This window comes from Amblyraja radiata, chromosome 3, assembly GCF_010909765.2.
Source record: "Amblyraja radiata isolate CabotCenter1 chromosome 3, sAmbRad1.1.pri, whole genome shotgun sequence".
Classification (NCBI taxonomy): domain Eukaryota; kingdom Metazoa; phylum Chordata; class Chondrichthyes; order Rajiformes; family Rajidae; genus Amblyraja; species Amblyraja radiata.
The window spans coordinates 18,769,149-18,787,348 of NC_045958.1; the positions used below are offsets into that span (position 1 = coordinate 18,769,149).

The following is an 18,200-nucleotide window of genomic DNA, read 5'->3' on the forward strand; positions in this document are numbered from 1 at the left end:
AGTACAAATATATGCATAGGCCAAAGGTTGCGAGGGTTTTGGGCCAAACGCGAGTAGGTGGGATTAGCATAGATGGGGCATCTTGACCAGCATAGACAAGTTGGGCTAAAGGGCATGTTTCTGTGCTGAATTACTGTAGAATATTTGCATTTATGTTTCATCATCCAAATAGACGACCAAATATAATCATAGGAAAGGGCATGTTATAATACTAGGATTGGGTATTTTAGAACAATATAATAGGGTGCTTTATATAAAATATTGGTGATAATTTGCTTTTAAAATCCTATTCCTCAATATACAAGATTAAACCTTCAAAAACAAATTACCACCAAATTCAAGGTTTATTTTCAAATATTTGTAGGTTTTGCTACAGAGAGCACATATTTTACAAGAAAAATAAATAATTGACTTTTCTGCAACACATGTAAAATGCCAGTAATTGGAATTAGAGGGGACTGAATGACACAATATATTCATTGCACTGTTCTCAAGTCTTTCAATTTCCCAGAACAAGTCCAGATGACTGTCATTCCTGTTGAAGAGAGTAATGAGAATGTGGCAGATACATTGGAGCTGTCATTGAATGTTAGTAGCCAGTAGAATATTGCCTTTAATCTGGATCTAACTGGAACCAAGTTAAAAATTGTCTCTCTTCATAAACAATGAAAGATATCCAAGAGAAATTTCCAAGATCATATATTGATGAGAAATCCTTCAGAGGGGTGAACCCCCGAAAAGCACCTGGTCCTGATGGTATACCCGGCCGTGTTCTAAAAACCTGTGCGGACCAACTGGCGGGAGTTTTTACGGACATTTTCAATCTCTCACTTCTGAGGTCTGAGGTCCCCACCTGCTTTAAAAGGGCATCAATTATACCGGTGCCCAAGAAGAGTAAGGTGACATGCCTCAATGACTATCGACCAGTGGCACTAACGCCGGTGGTGATGAAGTGCTTTGAGAGGTTGATCATGGAGCAAATCAACTCCTACATCGACAAAAACCTGGACCCACTGCAGTTCGCGTACCGCCACAACAGATCAACGGTGGATGCGATCTCGCTGGCCCTCCACTCCGCACTGGACCACTTGGACAACAAAAACTCATATGTCAGGCTGTTATTCATTGATTACAGCTCGGCATTTAACACAATCATCCCCTCCAAACTGGTTACCAAACTCGCAGAACTGGGTCTCTGCGCATCCCTCTGCAACTGGATCCTCGACTTCCTCGTCCACAGACCACAGTCTGTTCGTATTGGTGGAAATGTGTCAGCCTCAATAACAATCAGCACGGGAGCACCTCAAGGCTGCGTGCTCAGCCCCCTGCTGTACTCACTCTATACCCATGACTGCGTAGCGAACCACAGTGCGAACTCCATCATCAAGTTCGCTGACGACACCACTATTGTGGGGCGTATCACTGATGGGGATGAGTCAGAGTACAGAAGAGAGATCGAGCAACTGTCCATATGGTGCCAGCGCAATAACCTGGCCCTCAACACCAGCAAAACCAAGGAACTGATTGTGGACTTTGGAAGGAGTAGGAGGGGGACCCACAGCCCCATTTATATCAACGGGTCGATGGTTGAAAGGGTCAAGAGCTTCAAATTCCTGGGCGTGCACATCTCTGAAGATCTTTCCTGGTCCGAGAACACTAATGCAATCATCAAAAAAGCACATCAGCGCCTCTACTTCCTGAGAAGATTACGGAGAGTCGGATTGTCAAGGAAGACTCTCTCTAACTTCTACAGGTGCACAGTCGAGAGCATGCTGACCGGTTGCATCGTGGCTTGGTTCGGCAATTTGAGCGCCCTGGAAAGGAAAAGACTACAAAAAGTAGTAAACACTGCCCAGTCCATCATCGGCTCTGACCTTCCTTCCATCGAGGGGATCTATCGCAGTCGCTGCCTCAAAAAGGCTGGCAGTATCATGAAAGACCCACACCATCCTGGCCACACACTCATCTCCCTGCTACCTTCAGGTAGAAGGTACAGGAGCCTGAAGACTGCAACAACCAGGTTCAGGAATAGTTACTTCCCCTCAGCCATCAGGCTATTAAACCTGGCTCGGACAAAACTCTGATTATTACCAACCACTTTCTGTTATTTGCACTATCAGTTTATTTATTCATGTGTGTATATATTTATATCATGGTATATGGACACATTTATCTGTTTTATAGTAAATGCCTACTATTTTCTGTGTGCTTAAGCAAAGCAAGAATTTCATTGTCCTATACAGGGACACATGACAATAAACTAACTAACTAACTAACTAACTTGAAATAGATCACTATGTTAGCATGGAAATAAATTCACATTTTCATGTCTTGTGAGCCTGTATAGTCTCATATTGGCTGGAAATGGTAGTGGAGGACGTCAGTTAAATATTTCTATTCCATTAAATGATTACACTATAAACAAAGATGATTTGCTGGAAGCTGCTTATCATACTGATATTTTCTATACATACGTTTCATTCAAGTACTTTCACATCCAAATATTTAAAAAAAAATTGTTGCAATAGAACTTCAGATGAGCCATAATTTCCCATTCCGTTAAACCTGAATCATAATGCACCTGATGCACTGTTGTTCATCTAAAAGTGAAAATTGGTTAACCTAATCTATTTTTTTAATGTTCCCATCTGTTTTTGAATAACTTTCCGCTCACTGCCATTAGCTAAGGGGTCAAACGCTTGGAAATAATTTACTTTTCTTTATCTTTTGCACAAACTCTTACTATAATACACAAACTGGGTATCTGCCAAGAAGCATGTCACGACACTGAATGTAGCATAATGAACTGCATTGATGGTTTCAACAGTACAGAGTAGATAGATTAAGTACAGAGAGTCAAACATACAATCCTCATGATTATTCGCTGCTTTACCCTGAATTATACATGGTATTTTATGGGAACAGAGATTTGAAACTGACACTGTAAAGGGATAAATCGAGCTATGTTGGACGTTGAACATGATTCCATCAAGTATGTTGGACCACAATGTTGTGACAAATGCTTCAAATTTATTTTCCATGGTGTTAAAATGACTTATCGTTCCCGATTATCCATAACTTATACCTCTTCCTGTAATGTACAGATAATCCAATGCCATTATTATGTGTGGGTTTGGCTGCTGCAACAAGTGATACGATACAATTAATCCTTGTGGACTCCATCAATAACTATAATCAGATAGATAACACAAAGATGGAGTAACTCAGGTCAGGCAGCATTTCTGGAGAAAAGGAATAGATGACATTTCGTGTTGAGATCCTTTTTCAGACAGAGTCAGGGGAAAGGGAAACGAGATGTAGACAGTGATATAGCGAGATATAGAACAAATGAATGAAAGATATGCAAAAAGTAACAAAGATCAAGGAAAGCTGGAGCCCTCAATGGTCCAATGTTGGCTGTGGGCTGTGGGAAAATGAGTTACACAGACAGAGAAACTCAACAGAACGACAGTGAAACTAGGGTCAGTGAGGGGATGCAAGGGTTTCTTGAAGTTAGATAAATCAATATTCTAGGTGTTTAATCCGAACAAGTATGAGGTGTTGTGCTTCGCGTGGTCGAATATAAAGAAAGTATGCAGTTACTGGCAGGACACTTAACAGTGTTAATGTACAGAGGGATCATGGCTCCCTGAAAATGGCAACATAAATAGATAGAGTGGCACAGAAGGCATATGGTATTCTTGCCTTTATTGGTCTGGGCATTAAATATAAGAATCAAGAAGTTGCAGGTTTGGAGTATTATGTGCGGTTCTGGTTGCCCCAATGCAGGAAGGATGTGAAGGCTTTGAAGTTGGTGCAGAAGAGATTTTCTAGAATGTTGCCTGGATTAGAGGCTAGTGTAGCTGTAAGAAGAGATTGGACAAACGTGGAGTGCTAGTGATTGAGGGGAGCATGGCAGAAGCAGATAAAATTATAGGATGTGGATAGTTAGATAGTCAGAGCCTTCTTCCCACAACAGAAATGACAAAGATGAGAGGGCACGTTTTAAGGTATTCGACTGACAAGTATTGTGCTCTGCCATGGATAGACAGTTACCAAATTGAGATGCTATTAAACACAGCTACATGTATCATCATCAGAACACCAATGTTAATGACTGTCAACTGATCCCTGATGCGAGAGAACAACATTTCCCCCAGATACAAGACAAGGAAACCCCACCATCCTTTCAGTAATTTAATTTCTGCAAGCCCATCATGTATTCCATTACAGGATGGAAGGTGTGCCAAAATGACGGCTCAATGAAGGGAAAAACCACGGGAGATGTTTAAATTATACATCACATTCAAATGAAAGCAGCACTGGAATCATCAATGGAACAGCAACAATAGAACAAGCACCGTTTTACCAATAGCTGGACTAGACATTCCAGGTTGTGAGATGGATACAAACAGGTGAATGAAGTTATGGCCATTGTTTGCACCATGGAAACAGTACCAGATCTATTGGCAGAACAGCAAGTCAAACAATTGAACACATTATCAAAGACCCCCTTTGGTCTTAAAGAGGAATTTATTTTGCCAGGGTGCAGTGTATCTGTGGAATTCATTGCCACAGAGGGTCCAAGAGGCCGTCATTGGGTATCGAATGACAGAGCAGACTCGATGAGCCGAATGGCCTAATTCTGCTCCGATACCTTATGACATGTGGCCAATATCAGTAGTGATGCAAGATGCCCCATCCTGGTTCCAAAATCTGAAAATCAACATAAGTTGCTTCCACAACATGATAATGAATTGGGAACAAAATCCTATCATACAAATTATTTTCACAAGACCTCTGTTTTATGGTTTAAGACAAAATGTAAAACAAAACAAAACCAATTACTTTGCCCTTATGGCAAATGTTCTATTGGAGCTATTTAATTCAGCAGGTTTCTTAAATGAAGTCAACATAAGTTAATTGCACCAAATACTCATTGTGATTTTAAAATTTAAATGCATGTTGAACTTGTTCCTGGAACTAAGTTATTTGATCTGCAAGGAGGGTGTCAAAGGCAATTAATTCACTTGAATGAACAGACATTTCAGGCTTACCTGAAAGTTAAAACTGAATAATAACACAGATGGCTGTCCAGCGGGAAACAAGTGCTTTGGTGTGAAGTATCACAGCCTCTTTGGAATAAATACTTCTGAAGTTCCCCAATGACCCATTCCTAGTTTGTCTGTTTTTATCTGTGCTGAAACAATGTGAGGGCTTGGTACAGAAGAAGTATTCACATTACATTTGTCAAAGACTGTTTAAAGAATCTGGAAAAAGTCACTGAAGGGCAGAAATTACAAGACTCAGTTGATAATGTGGAGCATTGCTGCACATTCATCTGAAGCTATTCACGACTGCAGCTCCATTTCAATTTCATCCTCTTCACATACCTTCCATTCCAACAAGGAGTCTTATGTATTCTGTTTCTTGTTTGGACTTTATTATTGTTTTTGGAACAAATCATTTTGTAACATTGACATCGCATTGTTGATTATATGGCATATTTCTGCTCTATGTTTATATTAGGTTATAACTTCTGACTTATGCATTTCCCACTCTTTCAAATTACCAATATAGCACAACAAGCAAGAGGATATGTTGGTGGAGGCAGGCACGATAGTGGTTTTTATGAGGCTTTTAGATAGGCACATGGAGGAACAGGGAATAGGATATGGATCAAGTAGAGGCAGGGGTCAAGGAAAGAGCGTTCACGTCGCGGCCCTGTTTCCACCACTACACACAAGAAGTGCAAGACGCCATTGTATGCAGATGCCGAGAGGTGTGTCCACATCTTGTGATGTGGACACGATAAGAAATAGAAGCAGAATAGATTAGTTTAACGAGACATCATGTTCGACACAAACATTGTGGGTAGAAGGGCCCGTTCTTGATCTATTTTCTATGCAAATTACAGATTGCCGGAGATTGTGTGCTGGCATGGTGGCCCCATACACTACATGGTCATTCTTTATCTGTTCCACCAGTTATCAAACATTAAAGGGCCTGTCACACTTGGGCGTCATTTGCGCGTCACGCAGGTGGCGCTCGAAGATTTTGTGAATCCCAAAATCCTGGGGTACCGCACGTCACTGCCTAAATTATGTCGCATAAATAACGCGCAAATGACGCCCGTGGGACAGGCCCTCAACACTGGTCACTAAAAGTCAAAAACAATTATTTTCCTTTGATAACTACAAAAGCTCATTAAAGAACAAATTATGGTAAACTGATAACTGCATTGCTGTAATCTGTCCTCGGAACTTAGTTTTGGGTAAACATGTCTGCATTACATTTAAACAATTACTTTAAGATCCCAGTGATTGGGCTGATCACCAGCGGCGATGAAACAAAATAGAGCGGAGGTGCAGAACCTGGCGGACTGGTGCGCATGTAACAACTTGTCACTAAACACCTCCAAGACGAAGGAGCTGATTATTGACTTCAGGAGGTCACATAATGGAGAATACGCCCCAATCTCCATCTACGGGGACAGTGTGGAGAGAGTGTCCAGCTTTAAGTTTCTGGGCACTCATATTTCAGAGGACCTCACATGGTCCACCAACACCGCTGCGCTGGTCAAGAAGGCACAGCAACGACTGTTCTTCCTAAGGACATTAAAAAAGACTGGTCTGCCCCAACAGCTGCTGACAACATTCTACCACTGCACCACAGAGAGCATACTAACGTATGGCATCTCTGTGTGGTATCTCAGCTGCACGGAGGCGGAGAGGAGAGCTCTTCAGCTCGTCGTCCACAGAGCGCAGAAGATCATTGGGACACAGCTACCAGTCTTGGAGGGCATCTACCACACACGGTGCCTCAGGAAGGCCGTTAGCATCCATAAAGACTCCTCACACCCTTGTAATGGACTGTTCGAACTACTTCCCTCCGGCAGACGTTACAAGGCCTTCTACGCCCGAACCTCCAGACTCAGGAACAGCTTCATTCCCAGAGCTCTGAACCGGCCCTGCTGAGTGCCCCCCACCCCCCCTGGACTGTCTCCCTCGGATGGTCACGTCGCACAGACACATCTGCACTTTAGTCTGTTTGAACTGTTTTGACTATTTCACTGTTCTTTTACAAACCAAGTTCTCGGGGTATCTAAATCCAAATTTTATTAGTTATTTATGTTATGACATTGGATGGAAGCTGCATACCAAATCTCGTTGCGCTTATGTGCAATGACAATAAAATATATTATTATTATTATTATTATCCTTACAATACATTGCATAACAAAATAAATCAAGAATAATCCTACTAATTTTAGAAAGTGTTATAAGAGGTTGCCACAGAAAATAGGCATAATTCCTTTAGGCATGTTGCTTCTAGGAAAGACTGGGGTATCGTGGCTAGTTTTCCTTTGTACGCACCACATTTTGATTTGATGATAGGACATCATTTTTTTAATGTTATGCAATTTCTCCAATATACCATCCAACATTCTTATAAACTAGACTTTAGAATCCCTATCAGTTTGCATTGTGACCATTACCAAATCAAATATATCAGATGGTGCTTAAGCAAATGAATAAAGTATTAACATGGTAAAGTTTCATTAATCATAAGTGTCTTCAATTAAGCCTCTTACCTTATCACACCGCATAAGCCCCAAATACCTGAGGGACTTGCTGGTCTGTGAGATTTGAGTTGCTCCTTTATCTGTGATTTCTTTACACCAGCCCACATCCACTGTTTCAATGGTTGCACTATATTGCCCAATCGTTATCAAAGCTGCAACAAATAAGGACATTGTCAATTAGTTCTGAGTAGGCAACCATTATAATCATTGACTTAAGGTGATCATTATCAACCAACTGCCTACATTTACTGCTCTTGACTTCTGAGATAGGAGGTTAGTGTGTAGTTGGGGACGACAGTCAATAATTTCTCCCCTTTTCTCAGAAAAGCAACATTCAGCTCAATTTAAGATCATGAAGGGAAGGCAGCAGGCAGTACAGTGATTAGCAGTCTCGCTTGAACACCATAATTGATTCCAGATGTATCTGAATCACCAAGTTGTTTGACTAAGCCTTCACCAAATAGAAGGGATTGAGGGAAGGATGAAGCATTAAATGCTTGAACGACAAATAGGGAAAGAAGATACGCCTTAAAAGATTTGATAATCTAACTGAGAACAGATGAAGAAAAATAAATAACTTGTCTTTATATAACTGCCTACTGCTTCAGAATTACAATGCAAAATTTTTGTTACTTTGGTAAATTGATAAGCTACTGTAAAATCCCATAAAGACCAAAGAGGCTGATGACCAGTTAATCTGAAGATTCTTAATTTAATTGGGAACCACAATAGGACTTAATGCCTGCACAAGCTTTAAAAACAATTGACGTTACAAGTTATGTTTCTCAACCGTCTTGTTTTGTACTCCCATAGTATTTCATTGAAGTCACAGTCTAATCAAATAAAGCCCATGAAGTCAGGTGTTTACCCTTAATTTACAGATTATGAGAGAAGTTTTATTATAGAACCATAGTAGGAACCATATTGGTTACTTCAAGATTTCGTAAATGGCCATTAGAAAAATACATTACTCTTGATGGCCAGAGCTTAAAAATGACTTTTCTACTGGCTGATCGCCCAATGCATCAAGATAAACATTCCAGGTCTAATGCATTGCAATTTCATCTATCTTTAGTGCCAAATAAGATCAATTAACTGTGTAATTTGGATAAAACCTTGGCCCTTGGTATAATATACAAACATTCTTAAGGCATAATATTTTCTGGTCATTGTAAATTGTTGAGATAAATTCTGATGAGGTTTGGCAGCTGAATTGAGGCACCAAAATGAAGTATGGAGCTTCTAGGTCTTTGGTAACACTACCAAGAAATAGTGGAAGTCTCGTCAGCTGCAGTTGGTGTATATTCTGGGAGATCAAGGGGGAAAAATAGATTGGGTTTACTTTCAAAAGAAAATAAATCTCACATATTTGGTGGGAGCATGAGGGACATAAGTGACCAGCAAGAGAAATAGAATTTACATTCAAAATAAAAAGATAATTGAATAAACATAAGACTTCCTCCAGTCTATACTTCCAATTCTCTAAGGGTACCTTAAGCTCATTAAAAATGTCACCTAACAGACCAATGTCAATTTATTTTCAACATCAGCCGTCCCACTAGATCTACTAGAAAAGACTGTTAACTTGTGCCAAGTTAATTTTGCCCAGTATTCTTAATATTCAACACAAAAATAAAATGTTTGTTTCTTCAGATGCAGCTAGTTTCACATATAGTTCAAGTTTGTATGTTAATAACCTCATCATGAAAGCCGTAAGCTGCATTAAGTTTATATGTCAGACTGCTTCTGGCACTTTGAACCAGTGACTAAACAACTAAGGTCAATGTTGCTTTATTTAACCAGATGAACTTTGAACTATAATAGGTTGAATAGCTTATTTTGACATCTGAATATAGTCTAGTCTAAGTTTAGTTTAGAGATACAGCACGGAACCAGGCCATTCGACCCACCGAGTCCACACCGACCATGTTTCCCGTATTCCAGCACTATCCCACACACTAGGGACAATTTACAATTTTACAAAAGCCAATTAACCTACAAACTTGTACGTCTTTGGAGTGTGGGAGGAAACTGGAGCATCAGGAAAAAACAGACAGCACCCGTAGTCAGGCTCGAACCCGGGTCTCTGGCGCTGTAAGGCAGCACTCTACCGCTGTGCTAACGTGCCACCCCAAGTTCTAAGCTGTCACTGTTGGGAGTATTCATTTTCAATGGAAACGTTAAATTGAGACCTAACAGCTCATTTAGAGGGTTCAGAAATATTAATGAATGACAAAATGCATTTTCCCTGTATTGGTCAACATTTCTTCATGAATACACCAAAAACATATTAAAGCGATAGTGGAGCTTATTAATGATGTTGTGTTCCTGTGTGCTAAATGGCTGCGATGATTGCCCACATATCGGTCATGACATTTTATTGCTCGTTATGTTTTAAGACATTTCTGAGGGAAAAGTCCCATATGAAAAAAATGCCATTATGAAAGACAAAACCAGAAAATAAAATTTAAATATTATACATGAAAGAAGCCTCTTCATGAAATTAAGGTTTTGAGAATAGTGTAAATATCATTTTTGAGTCCTCTTAACGATATGACATGCTCTGTACAGTTTAGTGGAGGAAGCTCTGTTTTACAGAAGCATCTTTTTATCAGCGAGTAGTTTGCAGACTCACTATTAAACAGGGTACACCTCATCAGTCTTCAATTTCAGTAACCAGCGGACGAAAATGAAATGATAGTATTGATAAGTTATTGATATACCCAGTCCATAATTTCACTGTCCAATAATCATAATTTAAATGTGACATATATGTGGAGCTATGGTCTGATCTATAGATTGTGGGATTACTGTTCAGCATGCTTGCAGCCTGTATTTTGGTTTTGTAATGTTGGTTACCTCATTTTTATGTAGACACAAGGAACTTCAAAGAAGGACACAGAGTGTTGGAATAACTCAGCAGTTCAGGCAGCATCCCTGGAGAAATTGGATGGGTGATGTTTCAGTTGGGACCAGTCTTCAGATTCCTGAAGAAGGGACCTGACCCAAAACATAATCTATCCATGTTCTCCAGAGATGTTGCTTGATGGTTACTAGCAATTTATAGATGTGTTGTTTTGAGCTCCCATTTGTAATGAGAGTGAAATTTAGCACCACACAACATAATGGATGGTGTGTGATGATATGACTTATCTCTCCAGGCTCTGTGGTAGTCACTCCGAATGCTATGAAAGGATAGATACATGTACAACTGGTCAAGGACCAGATTAAGTACCTTTATCTCTTCTCATGGCTTGCTCACTAACCCTGTCCCACTTAGGAGACCTAAACAGCAACCTCTGGTGACCTTGCCCACCACCCAAGGTTTCGATGAGGTCACCGGAGGTTTTTGTCCTCTTCCTAATGGTCGAAAGTGGTTTCCGCGTGGTCGAGGCTTCAGCATCACCCTGAGCACCGGCACACCACAGGGTTGTGTACTAAGCCCCATGCTCTACTCCCTCTTCACTCACGACTGTGTCCCTGCATTCGACACCAACACCATCGTGAAGTTTGCAGACGACACAACAGTGATTGGGCTGATCACCAACGGTGATGAAACAAAATACAGAGCGGAGGTGCAGAACCTGGCGGACTGGTGCGCCAATAACAACTTGGCACTAAACACCTCCAAGACCAAGGAGCTGATCATTGACTTCAGGAGGTCCCATTCTGGAGAATACGACCCAATCTCCATTTATGGGGAAAGTGTGGAGAGAGTGTCCAGCTTTAAGTTTCTGGGCACTCACATTTCAGAAGACCTCACATGGTCCACAAACACCGCCGCGCTGGTCAAGAAGGCACAGCAACGACTGTTCTTCCTGAGGACATTAAAAAAGACTGGTCTGCCCCAACAGCTGCTGACAACGTTCTACCGCTGCACCACAGAGAGCATACTAACGTATGGCATCTCTGTGTGGTATCTCAGCTGCACGGAGGCGGAGAGGAGAGCTCTTCAGCGCGTCGTCAACAGAGCGCAGAGGATCATCGGGACAGAGCTACCAGCCTTGGAGGGCATCTACCACACGCGGTGCCTCAGGAAGGCCCTCAGCATCCATAAGGACTCATCACACCCCTGCCACGGTCTGTTTCAACTACTTCCCTCCGGCAGACGTTACAAGGCCTTCTACGCCCGAACCTCCAGACTCAGGAACAGTTTCATCCCAAGAGCTATAGCGGCTCTGAACCGGCCCTAATGAGTGCCCCCCCACCCACCCCCTTTGGACAGTCTCCCTCAGATGGTCACGTCAATCAATTCAGCTTGTTTATTTATGTATTGTATTTATTTACCTTTCCTGGACATCAGTGGAGCTGCACACTAAATCTCGTTGCACTGACGTGCAATGACAATAAAAGATATATTATTATTATTATTATTATTATTATCTAGGTTGCTGCTATTTTTTCATCATGTTTAAAACCGGCCTCGACTAAAAATAGGTTGCAGTTTTAAAAATCGATAATTTTTTTGTTGCAGGTCAAGTCGGAAGACGGTTTTCTTCATAGTCGAGGAAGGTTTTCAACATATGCGTGGGAGTGGTAGGAGGTTGCATGTCACCTTGACCTTGATTTTTTTTTGGGTGGCGTGCAAGATCACCAGAGGTTGCTGTTTAGGTCTCCTAAGTGGGACAGGGGCATAAATTGCTGCAGTCTCAATGTGACAGCTAAATCCTTCAGTAATTGGCTGATCCTAACAGTGTTGGTGCTTCTTTTGGAGATAGACATCAATGTTCGTCACCCTGCCTACATTCCATGTCCTCACTACTCACATTGCTTCTTCCACATTGTTCATATGTTTGAGTGCTGATTTATCAGCTGAGGGAGAATGGTAACAGGTAATAGAGCACAGAACTGCACAGCACAGGAATCGGCCCCACAATCCACAATGTCTGTGCTGACCATGACACCAAATTAAACTAATCTCATAAATCTGCACGCAACCCATATCCCTACATGTTCAAGAGTCTATCTACATGCCTCTTAAACTCACAATCATATCTGTTTCCACCATTCTCTATTATCTATGTAAAAAAAATGCTGTGCCCTCTCGCATTTGACATTTCCCTTGGGGGAAAAAAACTCGTTATCTACCCTATCTATGATAATTTATTGAGAAAGGAGGTTTCCTGTTTGACTTAAAGCAAGACACTTCAGGTAGTCTGAAGTCAATGTTTAGGATTGGCAGGTCCACTCTATACTCCTTGTATACCACTGTATTATCTATCGCCTCAAGTGGGTCAGTTGTGATGGAGGAACAGGACATAGCTTGGGATTGTGGTTAGAGGCTGAACAGTACAATTCTGTGAGTACAACTTAGGTCAGGCTTCTGCTTGCCTTGACGTTGGGACTGTTCTTCGAAATTACATACCAATCCCCATATATTAATCGGAAGAACTTTGCCAAGTCGAGTTGGCTGAGGATGTGTTTTTCACGTCCTGACTAGGTGCCAAGAATGCAGCCAGAATGGTCTGTCTAGTTTCATTCTCATTCTGTTTCAGTGCAGCTATCTTTTGCACAACATCAGAACAAATCCCATTGCTGGGATATTATGTATCTGGTCTTTAACATTTGGTTTGTGCAAAGTCCTTGTGTCAACTATTTAGCAAGTCAGTTATCTATTAATCACTCATGGCTATCTTTTGGGTAAGTTTACTAGTGAGGTAATGGATCCAAGAAGACAAGCTGATCCTCTGCAGCAGATTTAGAACTCGTGTTTATTCTTTCTCCAGAGATGATTAAGTAACATTTTGATTTTTGCTGGAAGGCCACACTTGTCATTGAATCTCTGATTCTTCCCACTGATTCCTGATAGTTTTACATAACAAGTTCAAGTTCAAGTTAGTTTATTGTCATGTGTCCCTGTATAGGACAATGAAATTCTTGCTTTGCTTAAGCACACAGAAAATAGTAGGCATTTACTACAAAACAGATAAATGTGTCCATATACCATGATATAAATATATACACACATGAATAAATAAACTGATAGTGCAAATAACAGAAAGTGGTTGGTAATAATCAGAGTTTTGTCCGAGCCAGGTTTAATAGCCTGATGGCTGAGGGGAAGTAACTATTCCTGAACCTGGTTGTTGCAGTCTTCAGGCTCCTGTACCTTCTACCTGAAGGTAGCAGGGAGATGAGCGTGTGGCCCGGATGGTGTGGGTCTTTCATGATACTGCCAGCCTTTTTGAGGCAGCGACTGCGATAGATCCCCTCGATGGAAGGAAGGTCAGAGCCGATGATGGACTGGGCAGTGTTTACTACTTTTTGTAGTCTTTTCCTTTCCAGGGCGCTCAAATTGCCGAACCAAGCCACGATGCAACCGGTCAGCATGCTCTCGACTGTGCACCTGTAGAAATTAGAGAGAGTCTTCCTTGACAATCCGACTCTCCGTAATCTTCTCAGGAAGTAGAGGCGCTGATGTGCTTTTTGATGATTGCATTAGTGTTCTCGGACCAGGAAAGATCTTCAGAGATGTGCACGCCCAGGAATTTGAAGCTCTTGACCCTTTCAACCATCGACCCGTTGATATAAATGGGGCTGTGGGTCCCCCTCCTACTCCTTCCAAAGTCCACAATCAGTTCCTTGGTTTTGCTGGTGTTGAGGGCCAGGTTATTGCGCTGGCACCATATGGACAGTTGCTCGATCTCTCTTCTGTACTCTGACTCATCCCCATCAGTGATACGCCCCACAATAGTGGTGTCGTCAGCGAACTTGATGATGGAGTTCGCACTGTGGTTCGCTACGCAGTCATGGGTATAGAGTGAGTACAGCAGGGGGCTGAGCACGCAGCCTTGAGGTGCTCCCGTGCTGATTGTTATTGAGGCTGACACATTTCCACCAATACGAACAGACTGTGGTCTGTGGACGAGGAAGTCGAGGATCCAGTTGCAGAGGGATGCGCAGAGACCCAGTTCTGCGAGTTTGGTAACCAGTTTGGAGGGGATGATTGTGTTAAATGCCGAGCTGTAATCAATGAATAACAGCCTGACATATGAGTTTTTGTTGTCCAAGTGGTCCAGTGCGGAGTGGAGGGCCAGCGAGATCGCATCCACCGTTGATCTGTTGTGGCGGTACGCGAACTGCAGTGGGTCCAGGTTTTTGTCGATGTAGGAGTTGATTTGCTCCATGATCAACCTAATAGAGAAAAGGCTTGTTGATGGACAGGCAAAAGAAAACACATCTGTGCTCACTGCCTCTAAAGTATTAACACATGTAAATTCTTTATACATGAGTAAGTTGATTGGCAGCAATAGGCTACATAAATAATGTCAATGAATCTATTATTCTTGTGTCCCTTAGCTGGAAGCCAGATCACGCTGTGAAAACTGTCAGGGAAACAGCTTTCCCCCCCCCTCAAACAGTTAATTACAGGTGGCATGCCTGCTACTCTGTGATGCTGGATGAGATGATAGCAGCAACAAAAGTCGAACCTCTTGTATCTTATCTCCTTACCTGTACTGCATGTAACAGAGTGACCAGACATATTAAGCTCACCAGCATGTATGTCACCATTACAGACTTGGAAAATGCAGGAAAGGCTAGCTGGGTTAAGCAAGCCACAGCAATACTTATGTAAAAGGAAATCATTCGGGGAGAGATAAGCATTCTTTGGGCTCACTTAAAGACAAAACTCAAAACCATTGGAGCACCATTTAATTGAAAATTTGAAATAACATTTCTAAATGTCCAAATATGGCAAATTGGATTAACCTATTTTTCCAACCCATGGTTGATTATAAATGCAAGAAAATGCATTAATGGTCTTAAATGAGTCACTGATGATCTTTAAGTCCATTAAAAAAAAATACAGATGCTTAGAAATTGAAAATAAAAACAGTAAATTCTGGAAATATTTTGATTACACCACTTCTGTGGGAAGAGGAAGTGGTAGAATTGCGAAGGAGGCACAAGAAGCTTGTTAAGCTGCAGGGAGTGTGGGGGAGAGGGGATATCTCTAATTGGGTAAAACTGTGGTGACCATGGAAATAAACTGTAAACAAGGTTATCTGCTCAATTAGTAAATGGGAACAGTTAGGGAGTGAGAACATAGGCGAAATAATGCAGGAGTTGCAAGTCAAAGTACAAGAAAAGCTGTACACAATATTTTGTCTAAGATCAAAACTATAAAATCAGAAGTATATCTGGATTTTAGACACAAGCTCTTTTTACATGAATGAAAATAATGCAGAAACAATAACCACTTTGAGAATTAGTTTATGGACAAATATATCAGAGAATATTATTTGAGAGAAGTGCATTCACTCATGCTTGGACCTGGCTATTCCAAAGGACCCCTGTCTGATTTACTTCGTACTGGCCTCTGTAAAAGTAGCCATCCAAAATTCTGCCTCCTGTGCACAAACTTGCACCATCCTCGTCTCCTCAGTGGTCACTAACATGCTCCATATCCTCTTTAAGCAACATTATGATCTTCAAGTTTTCATCGGTTTTCCAGCTCCTTCCATGATCTTGCCCTTGCTCATCACTACAAACTCTTCCATCCTACAGGCTTCCTTCAAGATAGCTGTGCTTCCATTCCTGCTTCCTGATCATCTCTCATTGCAACAGATCCATCAGAGGTGCATTTGCCTTCAGGTAACAAGACTGGAATTCTCTCCCAAATCCACTCCGTCATCCTCTTTATCTTTCTGACCCCCTTTTTCCTCTTCCAAAGTTCCTTGAAAACTATTTTTTAGGTTGTTGCCTTCATTTCTAGTTTGGTGACAATGTTTGTTTGGCAACACTTCTGTGAAAAGGCAATTCATTTATGTTGAGCAGGCATACCCAAATTTGCAAATAAGTGGAGGAAGCAGGGAGAAAATGGATAGGTGACGTTTTGCGTCGTAGAAGGTCTGAAGAAAGGTCCTGACCTGAAACGTCACCTATCCATGTTCTCCAGGGATGCTGCCTGACCCGCTGAGTTACTCCAGCACTTTGTAACTCTCTTGGTAACTGTTTTTTTAATGTTATAAAGTGGGTTTGATATGAAAATGGATACAAATCTGAGCATGCCAATGCTTTTGATTCATATATTATTTTCATAAACCAGAAATTACTGTTATAATGAAGGCCACAAGATGGTTTGTTATCGGAGCGCATTTAAGTTCCATGGTACAACATTATAGTGTGTTTGAAATCTACATGAATAAATATCCTTTCCTGCACTTCCCAAAAACCCACCAAGGTGATAATCTCAGCCTGGTCACTTAAAGAGAAGAGGCCAAGCATTTTGTTTACAAAGGGGGTAAACTGACAAGTCCAAAACATTCTCAGGCAAACTCCTCATGTACCTCGAAGTGTCAGACTAAAAGTACAAATTATTGGGGACATTTGAAGCAAGTCACTTTCCCATCCTTTTGACAAATTAATGTCAATGCTACACTGATACAGTAAAACAAACTGATTTGTTCTCATATTTTATAAAAATGGAAGCAGTATGTTTCCTTCTATCAGTTTTGCACCAGCTACCATAAGCTATAGATGAAGCTCTCATGCCCAAATAAACTATACTCTCCCATGTTTCACCACACATCTGCACAATGGATTAAAAACAAACAAATTACGTTTATTCTTTTAATTAGTCTAATTACTATGCTCAGTTGTTTTCTCTATTTTGTCACATCTCTATTTTGCGGTTTTTATCCACTCATTCCTTATGAGATTGGTCGCCTGAGGGAGATGTGGGATTTACTACAAGCAATAACAAGAAATACTATTACAGCATCCCATATCGTTCAACCTAGTTGAAGAAATAATCTTTATTGCCCACAAACTCAGGCTTTTACACAAAACCAACAGCATATAAAATATCCACTTGCTCTGATTCAATGTATCACAACGGCAGTGTGCATTATTTACAGTAGTATAACATCAAGTTTAAAGCCTTTTAAGTTGAAAAAGTTTGGAGTTCATAGAGGATGAGGAGCCATCTTGGTGAACGGCTGCTAGCCAGCAGCCGTCTGTTTTAATTCGTTTTTTTTAATAGTTTTAGTGAGTCCTGTTTTTCGTTCGTTGGAGATATGGACTTTTTAATGTGGGGCGTAGGTGTCAACTTTATTTCTAGGTCCCTACCTGGTCGGTGAGGCAGCTTTTTCTCCGGGCTGCCCGTCGACCCGTCCTCGTGGCCTACCAGCGGGCTTGGAGCGCCGTTTCCTGGCGGGGACCGCCCAGTACCTCGGCCTCAGTGGCGGCACAGCGCTGGAGCGCTATCGCGGAGCAGAGCGGGCGATGCCTTGCCTGGGTCGCCGCGCTGGAGCTCTGGTGAGCTGGACCACCGAGAGCAACACCTCCGGGCTGCGGGTCTGCGGAGCGGAGAGGCGACGCTGACTTTAACATCGGGAGCCTGGGAGCTCCAAACCGGCGCGGCCTTGTCGGCTTCGGAAGCCGCGGTCTCCAACCAGGAAGCGGCCGTTCCAGGTGGCCCAGCCGCTGTGAGGACTCTCCCGACGCAAGACCACCCGGTGAGAACGGCCAGGAACATCGGGCCTCCGTAGAGGCAATTGCGGTGGCCTCAATAGGCCTGACTTTGGGGTGAACTTGGGGTGGGGACTGGACATTGTGCCTTCACCCACAGTGGTATCCACTGTGGGGGGATGATTTTTTGTCTGTAATGTAA

The 18,200-nt window shown here is 41.9% G+C and overlaps 1 protein-coding gene across 3 annotated transcripts in view; it reads right to left on the minus strand.

Moving 5' to 3' along the window:
- The window catches only part of fbxl17 (F-box and leucine rich repeat protein 17), a 558,587-nt gene that overhangs the window by 27,495 nt on the left and 512,892 nt on the right, over window positions 1-18,200 (minus strand). For all 3 annotated transcript variants that reach the window (XM_033017392.1, XM_033017391.1, XM_033017390.1), the window contains one exon: window positions 7,595-7,737. In XM_033017392.1, coding sequence (XP_032873283.1) covers window positions 7,595-7,737 — 143 coding nt within the window. The remainder of the gene's footprint in view (window positions 1-7,594; window positions 7,738-18,200) is intronic.